Genomic DNA, 27,412 nt, shown 5'->3' with positions numbered 1-27,412 from the left:
ACTGCTTTGCCCTTCCATTCACACTACACTGCATTTTCACACCTTCTCCCGTCCTGTTAGCTGAGCTTAGATCAGTTTATTCCTAAAACCTAATTTAAAACAAACAAACAAACAAACAAACAAAAAAAAAACACAAACAAAAACTAAAAAAACTAAAACCTAAAATTTACATTTCACACTTTAAGAATTCTGCCAAAAAATTTAAAGATTCACGTAACCATTACTTAAAAGAATGCTTTTTCATTTTGTTAATTATGGGAAAAAGGAAACGGTAAAAAAAAAAAAAAAAACCTGACAAAACTCTTTCCCCTGAGTTTACAACGTGAAGCACATGATATCGTTGGTCGGAACTTTATAAAGACAGATTTTCTAAGGTCTGACTCCCGTGAAAGGTCATTGAAAGCAGCAGCCTACTGCATCTGTGGAAATAAACAAGTAAACATAGTAAATGCTGTCTCCAGACATATTTCACTGTGCTGTGAGTGTCCCATCTTTAAAAAGGACATTTATAATGGACTGCTGGATTGTTGAAGGCAAACAAGAAACCATAGAGAGGTGAATGAGTTTCGATGGCTTCTCCTAAATTAAGTTAGTGGTAAGGTTGTGGTTAAAGGCCCAGGCTACATGATGAACATCAACAAGAGACAGAAAAAAGACAAAACAAAAACAATAACAAAAATGATAACAGCTGGCTGAATTTTATTTTCAAAATACAGAGTGAAGTAAAAGTGAAAATAAAGAGAAAGATATATAGCCTAGTCAAGGAAAGTAGAAATTAAATTTCTAAAAAAAGAAAAAAAAAAAAGAACAGAAGGCCTATCGTAACGAGTCTATGTACTGAAGTTACTTTACACCACTGGTTAATTGTAAATTAATAAATAAAAGCTTTTATATACATTCACAAGTGAAATTAACTAGAGACAGTTTTTTTGAAAAGCTCCACTTCCGAGGGTGGAAAACACCGGCTTAATGTGGACGGAAGGCCAAAACAGAGAAAACAAAGATGTGTTTTCAAATTTACCCTGCTTAGTGTGGACATGGCCTTAATGCATTTGTAAAGCATGCTGCAGATGCACCATGGTCAGAGAGCTCAAAGTGGGTCAGTGTGTTGAGCAGAGCAGTGAGGGATGTGACACCCATTAAGCTGTGCTCTCTTCATCTTCTCTTTAGTACACACAAACTCTCAGAGCAAAGACACAGCCTAATTATACAGTACACACACACACACACACACACACACACACACACACACACACACACACACACACACACACACACACACACACACACACACACACACACACACACACACACACACACACACACACACACACACACACACACTTCACAGTGCTAGGAGCTCTAAGCCGACTAGGTCAAAGTCAAAGCTATAATGTTTGAGGCAAATCATCTTTCCACTTTATAAATATTATAGTGGGTCTTACTGTCATCAACAAGCTGGGCTATGCACCCCTTTACCATGTCTTACACCTATAGCAGATCTGAGTGAGGCTTTGCCTGGTTTTTAAGGTGCAGATTGTGCATATGTGAATGCAACTACCTCACATACCTCTTCTAGGAGCTCGTAGGTGCGGTGCCACTATTGTAAGTAGGCTATTCTAAGATGGGATCAAGATCCTCCCTTTGTCTGGGCTCTCTGTAGTCAAGCCTACAGGGGGAGTACGGTATTGATCTGGAGCTAAGAGGGGCCAGGCTGATCACACACACTCTCTAATAACCTGCACACACACACAACAACACAGCATGTGGCTGCGTGTCACAGCAGGTCAATACACACCGCTGTCACTCAGCTGGTCACTAGCAGAGGCTGGTGGCACTGCCTGCAGAGAGATGAGGTGTGTGCTTGTGTGTAGTGAGTGAGTATGACTAACAGTCCTTTCACACCATCACTTAACATGCCGCTGATGTTCAGACTCTTGTGGAGGTCAGTAGCTGTAGCGAGCCAGCTCCTTGCTAGTGTTGGAACAGTGGAGGTGTGACAGAGAATATGTACTGATCAAGACTGTCCCAAATACCTTTTTAGGGGGTTCAAAGCTTTGGCAGCAATAATTTGATGTATTTGAAGCTTAGCTACAAGAGGGTGAGGGTGTGGGTGGTAGTGGATTGAGGGTCGGCCACTTGTTCTTGAGGGATTTCAAGCATCCTCAGACTGGACCCTATGCGTCACGGCCCATGGAGGGTAACTGTCATGGGGGAAGGCATAATGGCACTGCATTGCTGGCGACATCCAGCTTTCTTAGTACAGAGAGACCATCCTATCCCAGAAGTTAGTAACTACAGGTATGTTTGCCAGGCTATGGTGGAATATACGAGGGATTGTCAATGAGAGGTCTCTGGAACAGGAGTCTCTATAGGGCTGTGTACACATGAATGCATGTGTTCCAGCAGTTCCCTTTCATAAATAAGGGAACTGCATTCACACTGAAAGCGACACCTTCCTGCAGAGTTGTGTGGAGGTGTAGGCTTTTTTTATGTTCTAGGACGTAAACTCTGAAGAAGAAAAAAATCAGAAAATATCATTTCATCTCTATGATTCACTGCTTTACTCTCCAGTACCACCTGTCCCTCTCTTCATTCATTCTGTAGCTCGCTCCCTCCGCTGCCGTCTCTCTGTGAAGCCAGAACTGATCTGACTGTGGTTTCCAAAATATCAGCCAAGTCAGAGCTAATAGCTAACAGCTAACAGCTAACAGCTAATAATAATAATAATAATAATAATAATAATAATAACTATTAATAACCTAACAATGACGCTTATTTATATAGCGCTAAAATTACAATAACTTTGAAAAAAGGAAAAAGCTGCTAATACTGCATATGACTGAATACCGCTTTTGAGGGGATTTTTCTGGATCTGGGGGCAGATGTGCAGTCCAGGCGTACGGTGCTATACAGAATGGACTCTGCATCTACCTTTTCCGAGGGTAGTGTGGATGTGCAATGGTGGCGCTACAGTACATCTGTTCATGTCAAGAGAAAACACAGTGTCCACTGCGAAAAGGGGGGAAAAAAAGTATTCAAATAACAATTTTGTCATTGATTACCATTGCAACCATCAAAGCTTTGAAGCATTCGGGTTAGCCCTGGAATGACGAGTAAGTGGGGCTAGACAGATAGGAAATTTTGCCCCAACTCCACACACATATGCATGGACACATCAATGCAGAGATCCTTCTGCTGTATTAGCTCATATTCTGAATACCAAACAGCTTTTGAAAAAGGCTCAAGCCTGTCCATCTGTGCTCCCTGGCACAGAGTGTATCTTGCCATTAATTCTCCTTGACACACACAGAATAAGGTTAGGATTTTGAGGAATCCAGTGGTTTGCCAAGAGGGTTTATGCCACACGCTTGTGTCCCGTTGCTTAGTGGCTGAGGCTCTTTGCATGCACAAAAGAAAAGCCCACACACATGCAGACACACACCAAGGGGCAAAGAAAATATCTCAAATCCCCTTATGCATTCCTTCCAGACCAGCACCTTATTACTTATATATAATTACAGCTTTATCACTCCAGCTCTCTGCACCCTTTGGAAGCAGTAAACAGAAATTAACCCACTGACACTGACCAATAAAACATATTTTCAGTGTCATCGTGAAAAATTAGTATATTTACATGTGCCATGCATTCACATATCATCATATCATGCCCACAGTCAAGATGAGCAGAACAATACCAAACTCAAACCTGTCCATCCAGTAAAAAAAAAGCTACAGGCTGCATGCTAGACCTTGCTAGACCCTGTGAAATTTGCAAAGAACATTCTCCGGTGTCAACCAACCATTTTGGATTTTGCATGTATGATGATCAAAAATGAAAATATATAAACAAGAAAATAGCACTATGTTGCACAGAATGCACAGAAGGTTCTGTTCTTCTGGACGAGGGTTGTCACAACACCAGAAATTGAGTAATCGATACCAATGAATTTTGCACAGAATTTCAATTGCAGTATCCAGCACAGACATGAGAAAAATATGTAAGTAATAAATATGCTTATAGATAATTAGAAAAAGAAACAAAGAAACTTCAATGGCCCCGTTTGCATATTTTGTTTTGCAATTGTATTATTATTCCCTGAGCATCCACCTCAAACGCAAAATCTTTCCATACACAACTCTTGCAGTGTTTCTTTTGGACAAGCCAAGGCAAAGCTGCCACTCCAGCTGCAACTAGAGGAGCAATCTTTTACGTGTGTTTGTCTCCTCTTCAGCGCACACTTGAACAAGTGTAAATTGTATGTATACTGCCCCCATAAGAATATGTTACAACTCATTGGAGGCTAAACTAAATAAATACTAAACCTGGTAGCTACATTATCTACAGAGCTGTAGAAAAACAGGTACCGTCATATTTTTGGACTGTTGGCATGGACTTGGTACCGAAGCATCGGTTCTTGTGACATCCCTATTCTGCCCAGTCTCGCACTTCAATATTTCCAGAAACAAAGTCCAGCTGACTCAGTCTGCTTAGCTTACACTGATAAGGCACCAGATTTTCATCATGTCTGATGCTGGAGCTGACGACATGGATTAATTTTTCCATTATAGACACCGATCCAGAGTTGCAACGTTATTTGTGTGAGAGCAAATACACTGTCAAGTAACTTCTGTTACTCGACACTGAATGGGCAAGAAGGGAGGCAGAATCAGCAAAGCCAAATGGGCAAACTGAGAGAAAGGACCAACAGGGATTTATGGTGCAATTGTGGATCATGCCAGCCAATATTGAGTGAAAGGGAGAGTTTTTCTACACTGAAATGGGATTCTACATAGACTTGAGGAGGCATCGAGGAGGGGAATGTAGCTTCCAAGGAAGATATTGCAGACTACTCCTGGAGTAGTGGAGACTTTTGACCATTTTTCAAAAATCAACTGGAAAAATGACCCGCTGGACCAAATAGTCAGTTGTCCATGGAAAAAGTGACTTGTACATAGAACAGCGTAATTCCAAACAGAGGGCTATTTTCTTGTTTTATGGGTCTAGGCTAGTTGTTTCCGTCCATAGTCATTCATTGTGGTAGCCAGGTTAGCACACGTCTTAGCAGTGCATTTGTTAAAGCAGAAAGACATAGGAACTCTATAGCTAATATGTACACTTCAATGACCTATTTGTTTATTTATCACAAATCATATTAGGGCTGTCCCAATTAATCGACTTAATCGATTACGTCGGTGACATAAATACGTCGACACATACAACATACCGTCAAGTTGCTGTCGATTACGTTGATTATGCAATTTACGCAAATAGTGTACAGCAGACGTTGACGTTCATGAACAGAAGTGGAAAAAAAAAAATGGCAGAGGCTCCAGGTCCGAGCGTTTCAGACGGAGAAGAGGGCAGCAGTGGCACCACGAAACAGCCAAAAACACGGTCAAAGATGTCAAAAGTATGGAAATATTTTAAACAGGGTTTCTGTAGGTATCAGCAAATCTAATTTAATGCTTTTTAATGCCACTTTAAACTAATTTAATGCCCAGAGAGAGAGAGAGAGAGAGACAGAGAGAGAGAGAGAGAGAGAGAGAGAGAGAGAGAGAGAGAGAGAGAGAATTGTAAGCATTTGACAATGCTAATCTTGAATATTTGAGAATCTAAATTTACATTAACTGTGAATTAGAAATGGCTCACAAGACGGTTTACAGTCTCAGAATTTATTTGCACATTTCAAAAATAATAAAACCAGCCTGAAGCGGTAGCAGCAGGTGTTGTGGTAGCAACAGGTGTGGAGGTAGCAGCAGCAGCTGCAGTTGTGGTGGCGACAGCAGAAGGTGCGTTACTGGTCACGGCAAAGAAATTCGGCACAGTTAACTGCTGCCTGCCTTTAATTGCCAACTTGTGACTATCTGACAGCATGTGTCATTTCACCGCATTGATGCCCATTGTGCAAAGTTTGAAGATCTTTTTGCACATGCTGCAAAATGCCTCTCCGGGTTTACCGTCGACGGGCTTTAACCAGGTTCTGAATAGTTCCTCCTCCAACCACTTCTGCTGAAACTTGCATAGGGTTCCGCCTGTCAATCATCAAACTATACTTCCGATCAAATTATTAAATGTTTATATAATCAAAATAAATCGTGAATACCAAAGTTTTTTCCATCAAGTGTATTTAATTTTTGTATGCCTCTGGACATCGAATTTAATGCTTTTTAATGCCATTTAAGGCCTTAATTTTCGCAAAATCTATTTAATGACTTTTAATGCTTTTTAATGACCCGCGAAAAACCTGTTAAAGAGAAGCCAAATGACTTGGTTGTCTGCTGCCTTTGCAAAACGGAGATGGCGTACCACAGAAGCACCACAGCGATGAACGAGCACCTGAAGCAGCAACATCCCAGTGTGCTGCTGGAGGACGACAGAAAGCAAAAAGCTGGACAATCCTAAGTCTAACTAATTACCAAATAATGCGAATTTACGGTAACACAGTAGCATGAATGAGTTAAAGCAGCACTAGGTAACTTCGACTGTGCCCCGCTGCTTCGAGAATCGAAACGTAATGATGCACGTTAATACGTTGCACATAACCGCAATTTTAGTAAAACCGGGTCATATTAATCATTTGACTAATCGACTAATCGTAAAAATAGTTGATAGATTAATCGGGAGAAAAATAATCGTTTAGGACGGCCCTAAATCATATTGTCATCACAATATCACAATGTTATCGTGCATCACAGATTTTCCTCATATGGTGCAGGCCTTACAGACATGACATATGCCTCTCCCATGCCAACACTGAACTGACTGGGTTCTCCTCGAGTGAGCCATCGATTCATGAATAGTAGCCCTATCTGTGGCCAGCAGTGAGCATGATGTAGCCGTTGAGCAGATCACCCATGGGCATGGTGGATCTTTAAAAAGCACCAAATGAACTAGACGGAGGACTGCAGACAGCAGACTGGGATTTAACCGATTTAACACTGGTGTTTTATTTTGACTGGACTTTCACCCATTTCATTAGAGTCTGGGACTCAAGAGAATAGTACAGCTTGATAGTAATTCATGTTAAGTCACAGACTGAACACTTAAGAGGGTTAAGTCCAAGTCTATAATATATATTGCAGTGTGGCATCTGCTTCCGAAAAAAAATATCCTAATACAAGTCTTGTTTGTTAAACTGAAGAGGAGCTGTAAAATTATGGCAAAAATGGTATTACCAATTATTTAGCAAAATATTGTGATCATGATTGTTACTGAAAATTACGTGCTACAAAATTATTTTATTACACTCTTCCACATTAACATATTTTCACTGCTCATTTTTCACAGCACAGTACTCCTCAAGGTATCAGCAGCTGGAAACCGCTTTGCTTTTGCAGTGGTCCTCTACAATGTATTATTCTGGAGCACAGCTACAATCCTAAGGCAACACAAACTTGTTTGTCATCACCTGGTTTAAAACCAAAATGTCTCCAAATGAAAAATGATGATCCATTTTTAGGAGCCAAATATTCTTGCATTGAGACTCAGAAGCATTTTCCTCTCCCTCACTGGCCCAATTTACTCGTTGCTGCGGTTTTCAAAAGATGGTCTATGTAAGGTTTCACTCATTCTCTCTCATGGGAGCTGCCCGCTTCTCCAACCAAACTTTTGTTTTGGTCACACACCCATGAGACAAATAATTAAATCTTGTTGAACTACACAATTATTAACTGAATGTTCATTCTCAAACTTTTGACAGAGGGATTCCTCTTTCCTCAGAACTAACTAGGGTTTCTGTACAGGTCATCACCTAAACAGCAGAATTACTTATACATCATATTTACATGTATTGGCAAATGAAATGCATTGAGGCTATCACTAGTGTTTTTGAGAACAATGAGGTAAAACACAATTTTTAACATGTTCAGTATCAAATGTTCCGTGGCAAATGTACCTGTTATTTACATGGGCAATTAAATTCTGTCAGCGGGCCAGAAATATCTTCAGTGGCGGATTGCAGCTCAGCTGATTCACATTCTCCTCAGGTGATAACACTCAGAAGACATGATGCATGTTGAGCAGTCTGACAACACACACGCACGCACAGTTTCTAGAGCGCTGTTTACACCATTTGTGAAATTCCACCAGTTCTAATCAGCGTCTTAGCAGCAGCTCTGACCTTGGGAGAGTGATGTGGCTTTTTTTAGATACACTTGTACTTTCTGTCTTTCTCCCCATCTCCCTCTATCCCTTGCAACTCTCTGGTTGATAATTAGAGCTCAGGCTGTGCAGGCAGGCTGTTCAGGCCCGTCCTCGCCTTTGTCTTGGCTGGCACATCCCCCAGTGATACAGGCACACTCGGTATGTACAACCCTCATAGACCTAGATAACACATCTACTCAACACCTTCCAATAGCCCAGCCTACAATGAGAAGCAACACTTGAAATTAGTATATGCCACACATTCACATACCTATCAACAGTCAATATCAGGGCCCCAGCTAGTCTGGATAACGGTATCTGGCTATGCATTGAAGCACAGAGAGGATGCTGTGCCAAGCCAGTGAGTGGTGGCATGTGGCAGGGCCCCAGAGCAGCAGGCTGTCACGTGTGGGCAGTGCAGTGGCCTACTGTGTGTGTGTGTGTGTGTGTGTGTGTGTGTGTGTGTGTGTGTGTGTGTGTGTGTGTGCCTCAGCCTGATTTGTGGCCCACATGGGAGTGGGCAGGCAGCCCAGCCCAAGTCCAACTCTCCTGCTGAAGACTGGAGGACCTGCGCTTGGTGACAGATGAGCAGGAAAAAAAAGGAGAGGGGGAGTGGGGAGGAAGCAGAGGAAGTGTGGTGCTGGCAGCGGCATTGATATCTGTGGTCATTCCCTCCACAGACTATTAACAAGGAAAGGGCAGGGTAACAATGGGTAGCAGCAAAGCAGTCAGTCGGCGCAGTCACATTCAGAGGAAACAGATATGATCTGTATGTCTTCCTCTATGAGTCTCAGAGGACTGGCAGAAGTCAGACTCGCGGCAGTAAAAATGCCTCACAACGCGGCAGGACAGGCACTAATTCAGGCAACGTCAAAGTGACACTGCATGCCAAACAGATAGAGGAAGCCATCATGTCAGAGGAAAGAGGTGTGTGTGTGTGTGTGTGTGTGTGTGTGTGTGTGTTCAAACAAGAGAGAAAAGAGAGTACAGCACCCACATCTGTGCAGTTGGTTAGGAGGAAACTTGCATAGCATACTAATATGACTGTATAGCTCTGGTCCAGTGATGTCACAGATTAAGGGGGTAAAAACTGTACAATCCAAATCAGGACTACTAGGATTAGGGTTAGCTGTGGGTGAATTTTTCCCCTTGCTGAAAGAATGCAACATGTAGGGAACAGTGAGTAGCTCATGTTGTCAAGCTCCAGGAACATATCAAACAAAGTGAACTGCATGTCATAATAAAATGGGGAACTAGTGCCTTGCCTATAATGTCAAAAACACCATCATAACATTGAAATTTCTGTTTCATAACTGCATGATGTTGATGACTACAGGACTTTTTGCCGATTACCACTAGTTCCAGCTACAATCAAAAGGGCATCATGACAGGTAAACTCTGTACTCCTCACAGCACTGAATCCACTCATACAGAATTATATCAGATTACATTAACGATGAATGCCATTATATTCAATCAATGACCTAAAATTGCTTCCTGTACCAAGTACCTGGCAATGTACTAAGATTCTTATCCGATCTGTCGAAGGAGAGATTCACACCCCAACTACAGATGAAAAGCAACTTCCCTCATGCTTAAGCAGAGAAGTCCAAGAGGTGAGGAGATAGTTATATCATATGGCTGTTTGGTTCCATGCCAAATCCATCAACAGAGGCCTTATGGCCCATGCTAGCTCTGACTCTCTCATAGAGTGAAAAAGCATAGACTCAATAAATATAATTGAATGAATGAACAAACCAACAAATGAATGAAAGAAATTTGTAAAGGCCTAATCAAAGTTTTCATAATCAATCACATTCATAATTCCAACCAAAAGTGCAGCTGGAAGCACCTGGAGGGCTCAAGCCCACATTATTTTGTTGTTGTTTTTATTTTGTTTCTTCCTCAAATTTTAAACTTTGTGATAACATTGAAGTGAATGATAAATAAGTATTAGGCATTGGCCAGGAGTTGAACCCAGGACCTGCATGGTGTGAAGGCAATAGCATTAACCACTGAAACACCATTCAAACTTTTCATCATCTGACAACCACTTGTGCCAAAAACATGTAGCAAATCTGATTAACTTTAATTTAGGAAAAAGGAGATTCACACCTCTGGAATTTGTGGGACACTGCACTGGTCAGTTCTAAAAAGCATTTCCACATATGTTTTGAAAAGGGTATTTAATATACCCTATATGACAACATCACAAACCACACCCGCATTAACCAATTACAACCAAAATTTACATTCTGATTAAGTCTAGGAGTTATGTAGCCTAAATTTCATGAAATTCTGGCATAACTATTTTAACATTCAGGCACCTAAAATTAGTGAGACATCCTAACTCTTGGGCATTTCTGATACCTCTTTACCATCAAAAGGTAAGGAGGTACCCCTTTTTAAAGTACAATTTTAGAGTGTTATTAGGCACAGGTCTAATAACACTGTCTAAACTGGTTAAATATGGACATGCCATTGCTAGTGACGTTTCCAACAGCACCTTGAAGGCAGCACGTATCCTTTAGCTCGGCTTGGTCACAAATTTATGCGTAACACAGTCTTGCAGCTTTTGAAATGTACAATGTAAATGACCACACACAAAAAAAAAAATCACCGGCATAATTTAAATATTTTCAACTAAGGCTAGCATTTTAAACATATATTCAAATACAATGTTCCACTTTTACCAAACACAACCAAAAGTAGTTATCAAAACTAAGATCATAATTTTACATGATTACGCAACCCCAGATTGTTTCTCAGCCTATATTTGTTGTACTCTTTACTCGCAGTCTGCATGGTAAATGTCACATTTTCTGATGTTTGGCTCACAGCAGATTAGTTTCACATTGACTGAGTAACAAAACAAGCTTACACAATGCTGTCTCATGAGCTCAGGTCAGAAAGGGTCAGTTAGAGGTCTAAGTTCATCTGGCTGATCTGCGCTGCAGCACTGGGATTGGATTAAGTTGTTTTGAGACACGGAGCCAATAGTGGCTGTTATCAAAAAGTGTTTTCTGTGCTGCTTTCTGTAGCCTGAAGAGCCCTGCAAGATCTTAACTCTGACAAATTCATTTAATCACTCTTGTCTTGGATAAAAGCAGGGGAATACCTCAATCAGTGTAATGAATGTCACTCTTATCATCTACTTTACTTAACAAAAACTTTGTAGATTGGTTTTTAAATTGTAAATCAGGTTCCAGGAATTAAACCTTTGCCAGTGGAAACACTTTCAGAACTCGTGAATGCAACTGCTGAATATTGGTTATAAATTATTCAGCTATAACAACACACTGTATAGTTGTGACATACCAGTATTCCATTTATTATTCCTATTTAATTCTTTTGTATAAACCAGAGTAAAATTCCTTGTACACATAAGCATCTCGGCCATTAAAGCTGTTTCTGATTATCAAATAGCCTACACAGGGCGACACACCTCGAGAAGTTCTTACAGTTGAAAAGGGCCGTAAGAGATCAGAGACTGGGTTCTCGGTCTGTATCAGGACTTCAGAGACACACCTTCCCTTTGTTTAAGTCAGCCAAGCCATTGTAAGATCTGACCGCTGCATATCAATAGGACATTAACAATAAGATGGTGTTGAAGGAAGACAGCTTTATCTTTATCTCTATGTGACACTTAAAAAATATGCTTCTCTCACCTTTACATCGATGGTACACTGATGGAGAGGCAGTGTTTCCCACAATTATGTGCCACCTTGGCCTCTGGGGCTTTCAGGTGAGACACAGACTTAGGAAACACGGCATGCTGCAACCTGACAAAGCATACGGCTACGTGCACGTAAACACACACACATATCTCTCTCCTACAAACATGCACAGCTGTGGGAGAACAATACCTTGGCTCAAGAAGTGACAGATTCCATAAATCTGGCAATGGCAAGCTGGAAAGTTTCCTCCCAGCTCCTACACAGCAGCACCTACAAAACTCATCGTCTAGGCCCTGACAAGGCAAATCCCACCAACATGGCATGGGATCTTCTGGATCCCACAGGAGCATTCTCTCCATCACAAGACCCTTCACTTGATCCCACTGGTCATCATGTTCAAACCATCTTGTAGATCTGTGTTGGAGGCCAGCTTGGTACTTTGATCCTGCCGAGGTCAACCTCACAGCCCAACTTGGGATGGGATGGGTTGCTTTATGAAGCAAAGTGAGATAAGAGAAAGCGGAGGGGGAGTGTCCCAACTGAAAGATCATAAAGATACACAGACATACTGCTCTGTGTCTTTATGGGTCTTTAGGATGCAATCCTTCAAAGCATACATCCCTCAGACAGAACAGTAAAATCTAAAGGGCATCTCCACTCTGTAGCTATGAGCTCATCCACCTCCAATGCACTACTTCTCCTCTGTTCATATTTTACGCTGGCCTAGTCTGATTCAACACTTAACCGAAGAAAGCAGTGAAGAATCTAAAACTTATATGAAAAGTCCAATCAGTGTCTTTAAAATGACAACATTGTAGGCTAGGCATTATTACCTTAAAAAGGGACATACCAGTGATTTTAGCACAATTACTTTCCTTGTTTACCCATTGCAACAAATCATTTTGCAAATCATGTGGGTGTAACAAAGATATCACAACAAAAATCATAATCCCTTTATTTTCAAATTCAAATTTTTGGCTGAAACACCCACCTTACAATGGCTATGTTTACATGCACACCGTATTCTGATTCGGATCAATATTCTGGTTAAGGTAATTTTCCGAATAAGGTCTTTATATGCGCTGCAGCAACTGGTATATTCCGTTTATATGTTACTTGGCATATTCTCGTGTTTCTGCGTATTCCACACTTATTTAATGCAACACTCAACCTGCGGGGGGCAGCAATACGCCTGAAGGTGTCTGGTCTGCCTGAAATACAGAAGAAGAAGAAGTCGCTATTTCTGTGTTTTCTCCCATCGATATCCACAATTTTCCTGGGGGAGTCGCTGGGGAAACCATTATCAGCAATTATGTTCCAAACTTCCGGTGCGGCAGCGGAAGTAGTAGTTTAGGCGGAAAAAGATTCGAGCTGGCTGGTGGTAACTGGTGTTTACGTTTGATAAAGTTTCGTTTCGTGGATTTAATGTTAGTGGTTGGATAAAGAAACCGTCTGATTTTTTTTGGTCGCACCATTGGTTCAGGAGTTACGGTACTGAGAAGTTCGTATTACAAACATGTGACACACCAGAGACTCTTTTGTGATTGGACGGTAGAAATGTCAGTAGTCCTACGGAGTTGCCGTAATGGCAGTAGGGTAAAATCAGTAGGGTAAAACTAACCTGTCTCACGACGGTCTAATCCCAGTGTGTTTCTCCGGTTTTCGCCGATTTTTTCTGTATGTCATAAACGGTCTAGGAGATATCAATATGTAAAGTAGGCATGCCGAATCCTGTTGGCGCCGACATCATCGGTTTAAGAGACATGTTTGCTGTCTTCCCCGGGCTTCATTAACCTGCGGTCCATCCTGTGGGTTGGAGTGTGTCACTGTAGTAGCTCCGGGGTGGCGGAGCTCAGCTCAGAGGTGGCAGAGCTGAGCACAAAGTAGCGAGCTAACTAACCTTGTAAAAGACGAGACCGTAACGTAAACAAATAGCTACTTCCGCGTTCCGCCCGAGTCAACCGGATGTTTCACCCACAAGCCCGGAAGCGCTCCAGGAAAATTGTGGATACTCCATGATATTTAAGTGTTTGATTAGCTGAAGGCAGCTAACGTGTTTACATGACTCGTGCACAACCGGAATATTGAGGATATTCCAAATAATACAAGAATATGGTGTGCATGTAAACATGCTCAATGTTTTGCTTCTGTGGCTAACAAGGTCGTCAGCATTCATAAACCACAGAACTGGTAATTGCCTGTGTAAAGCAAAGGTTTCCCGGGGGACAATTTTCTGACAGAGAGACTGTTTTACTCTGCTTGATTTCAAGTCATCAAAACACAACAGTGCAGCTGCTTTTAGGAAAACTACTGTGGACGACTTTAGTACAGTCACAGAATACAGGTGTGAAGAAAGTTTGAGGCCTCTGAAAGTTCATTTTCATATTGTAGTGGAATGAATGGAAACCAATGGCTGCTTACTGCTTGCTTTGGGAAAAGATTAGCAGAAATGAGAATTGTATACATTTAGTAGATACTACACTAAAAATGTAAAAACACTAATATGGTCCTTTGAAACTGGAGATACACTAGCCAGCTCACATGTCCTGTGCCTGTTTGGAGCATAGTGTTCCTTTTTGGGGGTGTGCAGGGTACACAGAGACACAGGGTATGTGAGGCAGCCATCATGCAAACACATAGTTAGGAGCAAGCATATTTCGGGCACAACAGTGGTTCAATGGATAAATGATAAAGTCCTGCTCGCAGTGTCCCAGGTTCAAATCCGGTCAGGCCATTTCCTGCATGTCATTTCTTCTCTCTCCCCTGTCTTTCCTGTCTCTCTCTCTCTCTATTGTGACTATCAAATAAAACAGAAGTGCCAAAAAGATCATCTTTGAAAAAAAATCAAGTATATGTCTATCTTAATAGGATATGAGTATTTAATACATTTAGTTTGTTGTTTAGTTTGATGATTGATTTACTTTATGGTTGGTTTCAGTCTTCTTTTTAGTTTCGTAACCTTGAGCAGGACAAGCACCTACTTTTGGTTTGGATCTGATGCTCAGTCACTTTGAACTCGCTTAACTGAGCAAGACTGAGATAACAGGCCTCCCATAGAGCTGCGCACACACACACATGCACACACACTCACTCACTCACTCTCATTCACACTCACACATGCAGCGCTGCACGCATGACTTCCCCTAACATGGCACTGCCCTGTCTCCGGGGCCTGATAAAGTACCACATTTCAACTTTAACAAGAAAGAGAACACAGTAGAGATGGAAATCAAAGAAAGAAACAAGCAAGAAAGGAATGAGAGAGGAAACAAATGTGTGACAGAGGTATGTTAGCTTCCAGTAGCTAACCTGTGTTTAGCATACGAATGGGAACACAAGACATGGCTATGGCCACACTGTCACCCAAGTTAGGTCAGAGAGGGACACAAACAAACATGAATGCACATACACGCATGCACTGTACACACACACACACAAAGCTGTTTCCCTCAAGAGTTCAGTAGGTCAGAGTTCACATGGGAGAACAAAACTTGACACCCACGCACACACATAAAAAAAGCACTGGTGGGAGGAGAAAAGGCAGAAAAAGTTGTGAAATCCTCCAACCAGATGAAACTGAGGCCCTCCCAACTTCATGGGTGACAAAGACAGAGAAAAACAGAAACAAGACAGACAAACAAACAGTAAGAGAGAAACACACAGATAGACAGGAAGGACAAAAAAGGAGTAACAGTGAGACACAGAGTGACAGAAAAACTGTGAGATAGAGAAACAGAAAAGAGAGAGGAGAGACAGATTTTGCCAAATCTGGCCATGGCTGCCTTTCTTAATAACCTACTGGGAAGTTACTTCCCATCTGATAGCAGCTATGAAAGATTGATTCTTTCATCTTTCTCACACAAGCCAGAACAATGTTACACTGTGTGCTTCTGTCAGTGTGTCAGAGAGAGAGAGAGGAGAGAGAGAGGAGAGAGAGAGAGAGAAAAGAGAGAGAGAGAGGGAGCGAGAGTGAGAAGAGAGAACGAGCAAGAGAGAGAGAGAAAGAGCGAGAGAGAGAGAAACCGAGCCTGCATTTAATGGAAGAGGAACGACAGCTGAAGCTGAACAAACAGCTGTATCTCTTCAACGCCTGCACTCCTCCCCTCCCTCTCCCTCGTTCCCTCTCTCTCCCTGAATGAGCCCCTCACACCCCATTCTCTGATCCTCCTCTCCCACGGAGCCGCATGGCCAGGGGCTAAACTGTCCACACACACACACACACACACACACACACACACACACACACACACACAATATCCGCCCGAGCTACACAGACAGTATTAGTTCGAACCTCTGTTCTCCTCTCAGAAGACAAGCACAGACAGGATGCACGAGCTACCAAACATTCATCTCTATTGACTAAAAATAGGCAAGACATTGTTTCCAGCAGTGCTGTCGCCCTCCACTCCCTCTCCCCAAACCCCTCCAGCCCTCCCAGCATGACCAGACCCTCACTAGGATACAAAGAACTACAGAAAAACTACAAAAATACAGAAATACAAGATCATCTTTACACGTACAAAACAGTTAATACCAGTCCTTAGGTACCAGTAAAGTTGTTAAAACTGATATACTTGAATTGTAGGATACTACTTAGACTTATACTAACTACACCGATCTTCCTGTTTCGGAAAAGCAACATTACCTTACTTTTTCCTGCAGTATGTCGTTATCAGGCTCGATACTGAAGAGACCGGTGAAATGATGGTCTCAACGTGGGAGGATGATGCCAGATAATCTGTAAATAGGGCCTAGGCTCCAAAATAGCAAATTTGTCCTTTAAGATTCCTTTGCACTTTTTTACTTTGCATTGCTTCATTTTACCATTTGTTTGGAATAAGCCATGACGCTGAGACACAGTGTTTCATTTCACTATCCACTTGTTTAAGAGTGGATATCAACACAGCTGACTTGAAATGTTGCCACCACTACTGGTCTTGTAAAAAGACCCAGTTACCGATTTGCATGTGTATACATGTGTGCTGTGTGTGTGTGTGTGTGTGTGTGTGTGTGTGTGTGTGAGAGAGAGAGAGACACACAGAGAGAGAGAGAGAGAGAGAGAGAGAGAGAGAGAGAGACATGAGTGCAGGCATGTGAATGAATGGCCCATTTCTGTCTGCATGTCAAGACCTGTCCTTGTGGGAAACGTGACAATGGTAACAGGAAACAGGTTGTCTCACTCACAAAGATCTAAACGGATTCCTTGAGATGACAGAGAGAAATACATGTACTCAAGAGGTGAATCATCACTGTTAGTCTATTACAGAGGTGCTGGGTGGAGGAAAGAGGGACCAGAGCAGAACAAAAAAAATAAGTAACAAGAAGGTAAGGCTTCGAACTCACAGGCTCAAGACCAAAAAGACGACAATGTACCTGAGATTGGCTTGTGGAGAAAATGTAGGAGAAAAAAAGACAGAGCATGAGAGAGAAAATGCAAACCATAAGAGAGAGCAGGAGGAAGAGAGAGAGCAACAGAGGAGAGAGAAAGAAAGAGAGAGGGGAGATTGTGTTTTTCTGTATCTGATCTATTGTCTTTGGCAGGGTTCAGAACCAAGTTCACAAGTTTCCATGACATAGCCAAGGCTCAGCTCTCAGTTTAGCTGCCAAGCCAAGACACTTGGGGGGTAGACAGACAGATAGACCTGTGTGTCTCAGTCTGAAACCTCTTCTCCTGTGCTCAGAAACTGATGAGAAACCCTGGGATGGATCAGGGCAACATGTGGGGAAGTGGAAGGGCGCAGCATTTGTCTGTTTATGCATACGCAGCCAGTGGTGGGATTATACGTGTGTGTCTACATGTACACACACTGAGCTTTGGTCCCTGCTCTCCAGCTATAAAACCAAAAGCCATGGTAGTCCAGACCCCCCAGTGAGAAAGAGCAGTCGTGGCATGAAACCAGCTGCTATTTACATTTTAAATACTTAAAAGGTATGTTAACAAAGACACCAATCTCCCAAAAGCATTTTATTCCTTTAAGAAGGGCCTGGTCCCTCACACCATACTCCATGTTTAGTCTGAGGATCAAACATCCTCCAAGTAGACTATTCCAGATATGCAGAGCAGAGTGCTGTGACACAAGAGGCATCAGGAGGGAACAGCCTGAAAGTATCAGGTGGAAAATGACCCTCATAGCTGACATTCTACATGGCTCAGAGGTCAGGCCCCTAACCACAGCCCTGTCCCTTAACTCACCTTTGATCCTTGACCCCATGATCCCCACACCTACAATCTCACACACTGAGCCATGTTAACACCTATCAGCTGCACTAGACTTATGTTAACTAAAAAAAAAAAAAAAAAAAGCTGAGTGTATAATATAAAAATGCACATAAACAGATGAAAAGAAACTTAAGACAATGATTCATGAAGCAAAGAGATAAAGAAAAGGTTAGGCTATAAATTTAGATGCAGCTTCTTATTGTAGAAGCAGTTCAATAGGTAGCAAATCAACACTCTGCTTGATGCATGGCCATTCTTTTGCTTCAATTTGATGTGCTTACAGCCAGAGTGTACAGTCATTGGACCAATGCTGAAAACAAACAAGGACCAAGAGCTAAATGTAACGGAGTCATTCAAATGTTATAATCTCAGAAAGCTGCCAAGTTTGAATTGACAAGTCTGCATTCAGCGTTGTCATTTCAACCAAGATTAAATATTCTGTGCCAGGGAGATGCATCAATTATTATATCGATATCATAATATGAGACTAGATATCATTTGGGATTTTGGTTATTGTAATATCATGATCTAGCTGTTCAATTATATGCCTCTCCCTGCTTGACGATAATATTGACATTACTAATGATTAACAAATACTTTTTTGAGTAAATAGTCCAATAGTCATCCCTACAATATCATCACAATACAGATAGTGTATAAGTATTTGATCAAAAGATAGTGATATTTGATTTTGTTCATGTTGCCCAGTCCTCTTTCATGCAAGTGTTCATCATCCCAGTGTTTTCATCGAGTCCTGTCTGACAGGGTCCAATAGGCAAGTATAAACGCTATCTAACAGGCAGTTAGGCGAGCTGTGGCCTCATCGGCAAAAGCCAGAGACCGACATTCCGGCACTAGCTGTCACACTGCTCACACACACATTCAGTTAAGTGGGCTTGACCGAAGTTCAGGCCCCGAGGCGTCACAGCTGCATGTTTCACCTTGCCTACTGTCCCCTCCCCAGCTCTTTAGCTGTTCACCTGCACAATAAAACTACAGTATCGATGAAATACATATACCTAGTATCAGTTAACAAATCTTTCATTTCCACTTGCATGTCCAAGAGGATAAAGACCAATCAGATAAACAGAAACACAGTGACAAGGCCACAGAATGATTTTGTAACAACTGCTAGGGATATTTTTGGAGCGCGGATGGCGGTGGTCTCAGCAAGAGGGCGATGGCGACTGATACAGCCAGCAGAATCAGCCTCTCAATCTTCAAGACCCGGCTACGGCTCAGCCCAATTCCACACAACCATGAACTGTTTATATGAGACACCAGGAGGACAGAGGGAGGAAGCAGAGAGAAGGAAGGAGGGTGGGTGTGTGTGTGGAGTGGGGAGGGGGGTGGGGTTGACTGTAGTATATGTAGAACATGGAGGACGCAGTCCCAAATGAATCTGAGAGAAAGTTAAATTTAGGGAGACAAAAAAGGGCTAAAGCAGCATCAGGTTGCACACATAACAAGGGGTGTATGAGAGCCAAGCAGTGGGAAAGAAACTACAGGAATTAGCAAGGATAGTGAGGTAAAAGATAGCTGTGTAGTTCACTGGCTGTGTAACCCTTCATGTATGAGCCACTCCCTTCCAGTGGTTAAATACAGGCTGAGATGTAGTGCTGCTCCCAGGCCTCATGCCACCGCTCAGCCTGTTGTGGTGTGTACTTGGGGGGGAAGGCTAGATTCAGCCATCAGTCATGGGTGACTGTCTGTGCACTCTCTGTTTCAACAGAGTGTGTCCTAAAGCTCTTGGCAGCCTAAACTACTCATAAACAAGCACTGCAACTACAACAGCGATGGAGCAAGGGGGATAAGACACTAATAATGAGACACTTGTATGAGATGAGGTTGTTTACTACTACTTCCTCAAATCCAGAATGTTCTGAGTAAAAGAAAAGAACAGAGGGGGGCATTGCTCAATCTAAACAGTGAAACATGGTGCCTGACTCATATTTTAGAAGTGAAAGTTAGGAGAGGCATTATTCTGGTGTCTGTCTGTATCTTGTTCACATACACGCACACAGTCAGCGATGCAGGTGCTAGCCAAACATCTAAAACACCCACTTCAGCCAGTGGCCAGCAGCATCAGAAACACCTTATATGATAGCCTTTATCGAGTACACAGCCAGACGCGGTCTCATTATCAGTGTTCCATACCCAACTTATCAATTGCAGAGACTGTTCATTACTCCTATAGCAACAGATGATCTAGCTCAATGATGTATGGAGGCGAGAGGAAACTGGATCTGAGAAGCTTCTCCAACACAGAAGACATAGCTCTGTCTTTGTTTTTAGACCACTGCAGCAGTGACAGAGCCAAGGCTGTGCAGGCATCAGAAGAGTGTGACGACATGTGACTTCGCAGTTCCATCTGTGCTGAATGGATGTGCCAGACAGACACCATGGAGTTACCTGGCAACTGAAGCAACAGCGTCAGTTGGAGGTCACGCTCGGAAAAAGAGAAAGCTTGATGCAGACCAAAATGCCTCTAGAATACCTATGGCGTCCAGCAAGAGACAACAAGATGGCTGTCGTTCACTGCGCAGAAAACCGTATTAAAATGCTTGCAATTAAAGCAGTTTCAATATGGGGGCAGAAATAAAGTGAACACAATTAGAAAAGAATGAGAAGTCATAATAAAACGTTTCAGGCCTGAAATATTTTTAATAAATGATTGCCTCACATGGAAAAGTTGGCATGTTCACTTTGTTTCTACTACTGAAGTTTATTCAACACAGCCCCTTATGCTGATGTGCATGGACCAGCTCAAAAAACCTCAATAGATGGTGCCACACACCGTGCACATGTTGCATTTGGGAACAGCCCTTACAAAATCATGTTGTGAACAAGATGTTAATGCAGAGAAAGGTAACATAACCTGAGACAGACCGGGGTTTGAACTTGCTGACACACAAGCCCTGCGGTGTTCTATCCCTTTTCTCTCGTACACACACATACACACACACACACACACACACACACAGCTTTGATTCTGAGAGGGGAGTTTCATTTCGCACACAGATGTAATCTCTAACTAATCACATTTGCAGACCTTGGACAGAGTAGCTACACCACACTGCAGAACAGATGGGCCGACGTATACAAGGCAGCTCTGAGATTAGCCTAGCGCTGTAGGTAGAGGTGGGATGTACAGTTACATGGGGGAGATTACAAAAGGAAAGTGGTCGGTACTCACATGACATTAAGAGGAGTCTTTTTCATGCAGGTCTAATTATTCAAAGTGGGAGAATTGCCATCACGGTTGCATTTGTGATTTAACATTTTTGTGGGTACATCTTCTCGGAATGATTTACTCGCACTGATTGCACTAACTTTACTGTTTCAATGAAGATCGTTGGCCAACAGCTTCGCAAAGACAAGAAACCATTCAGCCAGAAAGAACTCTGTGCTATACACGAAGTGAAGTAATTAATAAAAATGAAAAAGAGCACTGGAACCAAGTGACCTGAACGATAACAAAAATCCTGTAGCCAGCATAGTAATTGCTGGATTAAACATATCCTCCAGAAGCTTACGGCTTACAAATGTTGGCCGGGCGACGGACATGCAGCGTGACGTATTTGTTTACGGAGAGGAAGAGAGACGAAGAGCAGGAGAAACTCAAAAATATACAATGATAATCAATGGAGGCATTAGTCAAAGTAATATGTGTATGAATGCCTTCTTGCACTTCTTACACCAACAGAGCCATCTCCAAGCCGCTGTGTTTCCCATCACAGAGGACAGAATACTGAATCGACCATATTTTATTGGATATAAGCTCTAATCTCTGAGAAGACTACTTGGCTAAACCTGTCAGAAGTACACTTCACACTCAGTGACCGCTGACTGATAGGCTGCTGTACTCTTTTTCTTTCAAGCTGTATTTCCCAGCCAGAGTAACCTGTGACGTCTCCCAGCTTTCCCCTGTGTTTAGACTAAATCAGATGGTGCCAAAATAACAACCAAAGTAAATTCCTAGCAGATTCCGTCTCTGACATATGGAAACTGAGCCCCTACAGCATTTGGAAAGAATTAGGTTTCATCTCTCCTTTTTGGGCTAACCTTTCATTACAGTCTTATCTAACCACTCAATCAGACAATGCATTCAACACTGTGATGACTGTCACTGTTGTTATTGTCCAATGAATTAATACAGTCTGCATCTATTTGACTATTCAAAAAGGCTGCTGAATCCAAATGAGGTCCCAGATTTTTTTTTTTTTTTTTTTTTTTTTTTTTTAAACATAAGACACCACAGCACTGTAAAAGCATCCCAGTTATGAGCCTGAACCTGTGGCCTGTGGGTCATATGCTAAGTGTGGAGAACAGCAGCTCCACACAACCGTACCCAATATCGATACAGAACATTCCTCAGAGCTCTTTAAAAACGGGGTCAGGAGGGCAAGCAACAGCAGCGTCACACATAAAGGACACTGACACAAAGAGTGTGTTAGAGACTGGGTTTGTGCAGAAGCAGGCTTTGTTTTAAAGAAAACAAAAGCAGACTAACAGTTAAACAGCCTGCTGATTCTGTGCAAGACTAAAGCTGTTTGACATAAAAGTACTGGCTTACTCAAGTCTGTGTGCTCCAAGGACATATGTTTCAGTATTCAGTATACTTTGGACTCTGGCCATCGACAAATGAAGGTAACAATGATAGATGCAATCAGGCTACCAGAGGGCACTGCCATTATGATTAAATTAGTGGAGAAATTGAGTGTGGAGAGACAGCTTAACTTTTTAAGTTGAAAAATATAAGACTGATTATGAGTGGCATTACTGTATGTGTAGTAATGTCAGTTACGACCCTAACATATTATTGTGACCACTGTTATCACACCTACATTGTCAAGGATTGATTTGAAAAGACAAGTTCAACAGATACCTTCACCTTAGTTGCTATGCCTCAACTACAATCTACAACTACAAAATGATTTATACAGTTTAGGCCTGCAGTTTGAATTTGATCAGTCTGGCATCATGTTGCAAATAACAAATTCATTACTGAAGAATGTCAGTCACTGAAATCGATACTATTGATCCACAGATGTGCTTACATTAAGTGAGGCAAACAACAATAAGGCACATGTACAATCGCTTGCTAAATGTTAGACCACTGAGCTATCATCCAGTCAGACTGTAAACCCCTTATGTCAGATTGAAACACCTGACAGTTGCACTTATGAGGGGCTTTTCTTCCTCATGCTCATGCTGTGAAACCTTCATACATAAATCCAAGCCACTAGGAGCGAGATGGTTACCCCCTTTTGCAAGGTTTTAACAAGTCTCTCCAACTTGCTCACTTTTTCCACTTCAAAATAACTTTGGGTCTTGACTTCGATGCATATTTTAGACCCAAATACTAGCTATCATTGTACCATTGTTCGTGAATGAACCCACGCCACACCCAAAGCAGCCCCCGAAGGGGAACTATACAGGGGGTTCACCGCCAATGAGGTCTATCCACAGCCCAGCGCCTGCAGACAGAGGGCATGGCTGAGGGGAAGCTCCGCTCAGCTAACAACACATCACACACATACGGGCGCAAACATACAGTGACAAAATGGGTCAGCCCGAAGCCCCACGTCCCCCAAAGTAACCGTGCGCTGTATGGAGACTTGGGCACTCAGAATAAGATCGTACAGACGGGAACAAAAAATTGTTAGTGGAGAATCACAGTTACGTTTACTATCTTTTACCCTAAAACCCCAAGCTTAGCAGACAGGCTTTGCACGTTAGCATGTTGTAATGCTGGCTAGCTTACGTTAGCTTGGTAAGGCAGCGCATGAGTTATTACAATATCAAACTCATCTTTTGAGTCGGGTGGGTCAAGTTAATATTCACGCAAATGATGATAAAGATAACCCAATATATAAATAAGCACACTGGACCCATCTTACAGCAAAACATTTGCATTACAAAGACTATATTCAGTTGCACGACTTAATCACAGAGCCCCGGTGTCTTGATCCTGATGGATGCTGAGCTACTATAAGGGCGAACCCTGTACATCAAAACAAGCACACCCAAAAAAATAAACGTTTGTGCGGCGTAACGTTAGCTAGCTGGCTAAAAATGCTGACATTTCCATTTGTGTAATCCCCCGCACTTATAAAAGGGATTATAACCATGCTGCAAGTGATAACAACTTTGTCTCATGCTGCAGGGCAACTCACCGAAGTGCGCCGTTTCTCCTTTCTTGTGCTAGAGCTCCGCTCCGCTCATCAGTATCCAGCAGAGCGCTGCAGATTGCTAGCTAGCAGTGAAGCTAACGGCCAGTGCGATGCGCCTCGCAACAGCTGTGTTCTGTTTTGAATGAGGGCTGAGGAGACGCACGGCCAACGGGGCGGAGCTTCAGGCGTGCCAGGGGACCCGCCCGCCCTCATCCAAAAACAGAAACCTTCGGGTTATTTGTTTCATATGAAGATCTTTTATCATCGTTTAAATTATTGGTCGGTTGCTAGGTGAAGAGCAATCTAAAACTCTAACGGATGGGATTTTCACGGTAACCATCTGATGTAAGCCGAGGCTTGGCTGCCGTAAAGCACGTGTGTTTTTAAAATACAATGAGTTCATGTGTTTGATTGTGACGCCCCCTTCTGGTCAACATCGCGCAGGTACAGCCGATCATATGCATGCGCAAGGTTCATTAGGTTTTTCAGGACAGTGTATTCCTACTGCTCTTATCAGTTTGTATAAACATTAAAAAGTGAGATGTTTTCCTTTTGCTGGAGATAAATCAAAACAATGCATGCTGCTAAACAGGCTGATCAGACAGTAAGTGCACATTACAAACTTCCCTTCAGCCTTGGGTTCACATCTAATAATTTCTACACTGTACAGAATATACAAGTATAAAACTGGTAAATATAGAAGTGATTATTCAGTGATATCACTTATGGAATAAATGACCATACAAATCAACTTTTGTGTGCATCCTGATTTTATTAGATTTGCATTTTCGAACACGTTTGACTGAAATTCTGCTCATAGAAGTAGTCGGGCTGTAATGCCTCATTGAATTGTTGTGTGTAAACTGTAGTTGAGGTAGAGAAAATAGTTTTAACTACTCTTTTATAAACTAATAAAACACCTCATATCTTAAATCAGCCATGTGCTGACACTGAACAGATACTGTCTGACTATACGTATAGGGTTTTTTAACAAACAATCTGGCAAACAACTAGGCCACCACATCTGATGATAAAATCAAGACCATGAAGATTTACTCAGCTGCAACTGTAATCATTCCCCAAACTTGAGCTGCCTTTCTTTCTCCAAACCATGCAGCTCTCTCGCTCTGTTCTTCAGCTCCTCTGCTTTCTTTTCATCCTTCTCTGTACCATCCCCGAGTTTGTACATGCGACTTGCATTGGCACAGCCCCACACATGTCCCAGCTCACAGGCCCTGTTGGCGTACTTCAAGGCCAGAGTCATATCTGGCGGCAGCCCTTTGGCATTGCCTTGAATGAACAAAGCACTGAGGTTAAAACACGAAGGGGCAAAACCACTGGCGCATGCCTTCTCATAGTACTGCCGGGCTATTGTCGCATCGGGTCCTCCGTCCATGGCCCGTCCATCGTGGGCCAACAGACCGATATTATGGCAGGCATCGATAGACTTCTTTCCCCCGGCGTTGCAGGAGCGCATAAAGCAGGAGTAAGCCGTTTTCAAACATTCAGTCACCCCACCTGGTGGAAAGATTTAGGAGACCAACAGAGATCATAACTCAGACTCAAGTATCAAATTTCCAATACAGTATAGTATCACGATATTTTCTGTGGCTATACTGCATCTAAACCCAGATGCAAAGTATTGATTTTGTATCAGTCTGTATCAATGTATCAATCCCATTTTGCTGCAACAAAAATGATTGGCGTGAACCACCAATTATAGTATTAAATAGATAAGCATCAACAAAAAGAAGTGTTGATGGTATACCTTTGCCTGTGACATGGTAAGCCCCCAATTTATAGCAGCTCTCTCCATGTCCGTGTGTTTCACAGTTATGTTTGAGCACTTGTGCCGTGGATTCATAGTTTTTCTTCACCCCCTCCAAGTAGTCAGCTAGCCTTTGGCATCCTAAACCACACAAAAAAAAACAGGTTAACAAACCAACATCCATTATAATGAATGTATATATTTCAAGAGCAGATACATTCAAGTTCAAAGTTAAATATAATTAGTAGGTGTGGAAAAAAAAAAAAGAAAGAATCACGATACTTAAATGTATCGTGATTTTTATTTTTTTTTTTTACATTTTTGTAAAAGTTTCTATTTGTTAATGAACTGGTCTAAAGTAGGGATATTGGTATCATATGAAACTAGATGACCTAGGGAATCTAACAAGCATGTCATGCAAAACCCATGCAGTTAGAGACAAAAAAACATGCAGATTTTTGCATGCAATACAATGTGTCATTTTCACCTATTCTAAAATGGTGCATTTGTGCATATGCGGTCTTGGAGTTACATAAATTGGGTTTGTCAATGTCAATGTCTGGAAATCTCAGATTCCTGTGGAATCAATGAGCCCACTTGTATTCATATGTGATGATGTTGGCCCCCACAGTGGGCATTTCATTAGAGAGAGAACATTTTTTGAAACTTGACATCACTGTATGAGTGGCCCATTGTGACCTTTAAGATAATCACAGTCTCATGAAATTTTACATCCACAAACTAAAGGATAATTCATAAAACAAAAATTGCAAGCTATCATAATATCGAATCACAATACTTTTTTGAATCACAATACATATCGAATCGGTACCCAAGTATCGTGATAGTATCGCCACAGTCCTACTATTTAGCACATTTGTCACTGAATTCACAGTCTCCTTTCAGCACCACTGACTTGTGGACAGCGCAGTTTTTTGTTTTTTTTTCTTTTACCTTCAGGATCCTTCTCTCGGTAACACTGGTAGCTGTACTCCACCCCCAAGTTGTCCAAAAATTGTTTCACCTCTTTTTCGTCTTCAAAGTTTATGAGTCCGGCCATCTTCTAATTTAACTTCAAGTGCGGTCTGAACCCTTTTAAGCGGTTTAATGTAACCTTACAACAGTCACACGTGCTGAGGGCTCAGCACCACATCTACCAATGTTGACCTTGCTGTGTGGAGGAACACTTAATGTTAAAGTGTCCGAGGAGAGCTGTCGAAAAAGTTAACACAGAAACCCCGGATATAATCACGATGAATCTCAATCTTATAAAAACCTGACGGTGTTTCTGTTCATTGTTGCAGTCCTTTGCAAAAACGAGAATTTAACTGCTTGATGAAGCTCATGCGTCCCTGTAGCTCGCGTCTTCCTGGTTTCATAACCCTCTCCAACGGGCTTCCGTAGTCCAGCCCACTCGCTAATGTA

The 27,412-nt window shown here is 42.1% G+C and overlaps 2 protein-coding genes across 4 annotated transcripts in view; both read right to left on the bottom strand.

Moving 5' to 3' along the window:
* The window catches only part of ralgps2 (Ral GEF with PH domain and SH3 binding motif 2), an 82,886-nt gene extending 58,519 nt beyond the window's left edge, over positions 1 to 24,367 (bottom strand). For 2 of the 3 annotated variants that reach the window (XM_030050124.1, XM_030050126.1), the window contains exon 1: positions 24,223 to 24,367. The gene's annotated coding sequence lies outside the window, so the exon portion shown is untranslated. Of the gene's footprint in view, positions 1 to 21,239; positions 21,905 to 24,222 lie in introns of those variants that run through there. The other variant, XM_030050125.1, reaches the window with a different exon arrangement.
* A 611-nt stretch (positions 24,368 to 24,978) lies between these two features.
* On the bottom strand, positions 24,979 to 27,407 carry coa7 (cytochrome c oxidase assembly factor 7). Its single transcript, XM_030049196.1, has 3 exons — positions 26,942 to 27,407; positions 25,988 to 26,128; positions 24,979 to 25,737 (listed from the first exon to the last, which is right to left on the bottom strand). Exons 1-3 carry the CDS (start codon positions 27,045 to 27,047, stop codon positions 25,292 to 25,294), a joined length of 693 nt encoding a protein of 230 aa, XP_029905056.1. The 5' UTR covers positions 27,048 to 27,407; the 3' UTR covers positions 24,979 to 25,291.
* Positions 27,408 to 27,412: the final 5 nt, after the last annotated feature.

Source organism: Myripristis murdjan, chromosome 4, assembly GCF_902150065.1.
Source record: "Myripristis murdjan chromosome 4, fMyrMur1.1, whole genome shotgun sequence".
NCBI lineage: Eukaryota > Metazoa > Chordata > Actinopteri > Holocentriformes > Holocentridae > Myripristis > Myripristis murdjan.
This window is presented reverse-complemented; position numbering and strand designations above follow the sequence as displayed.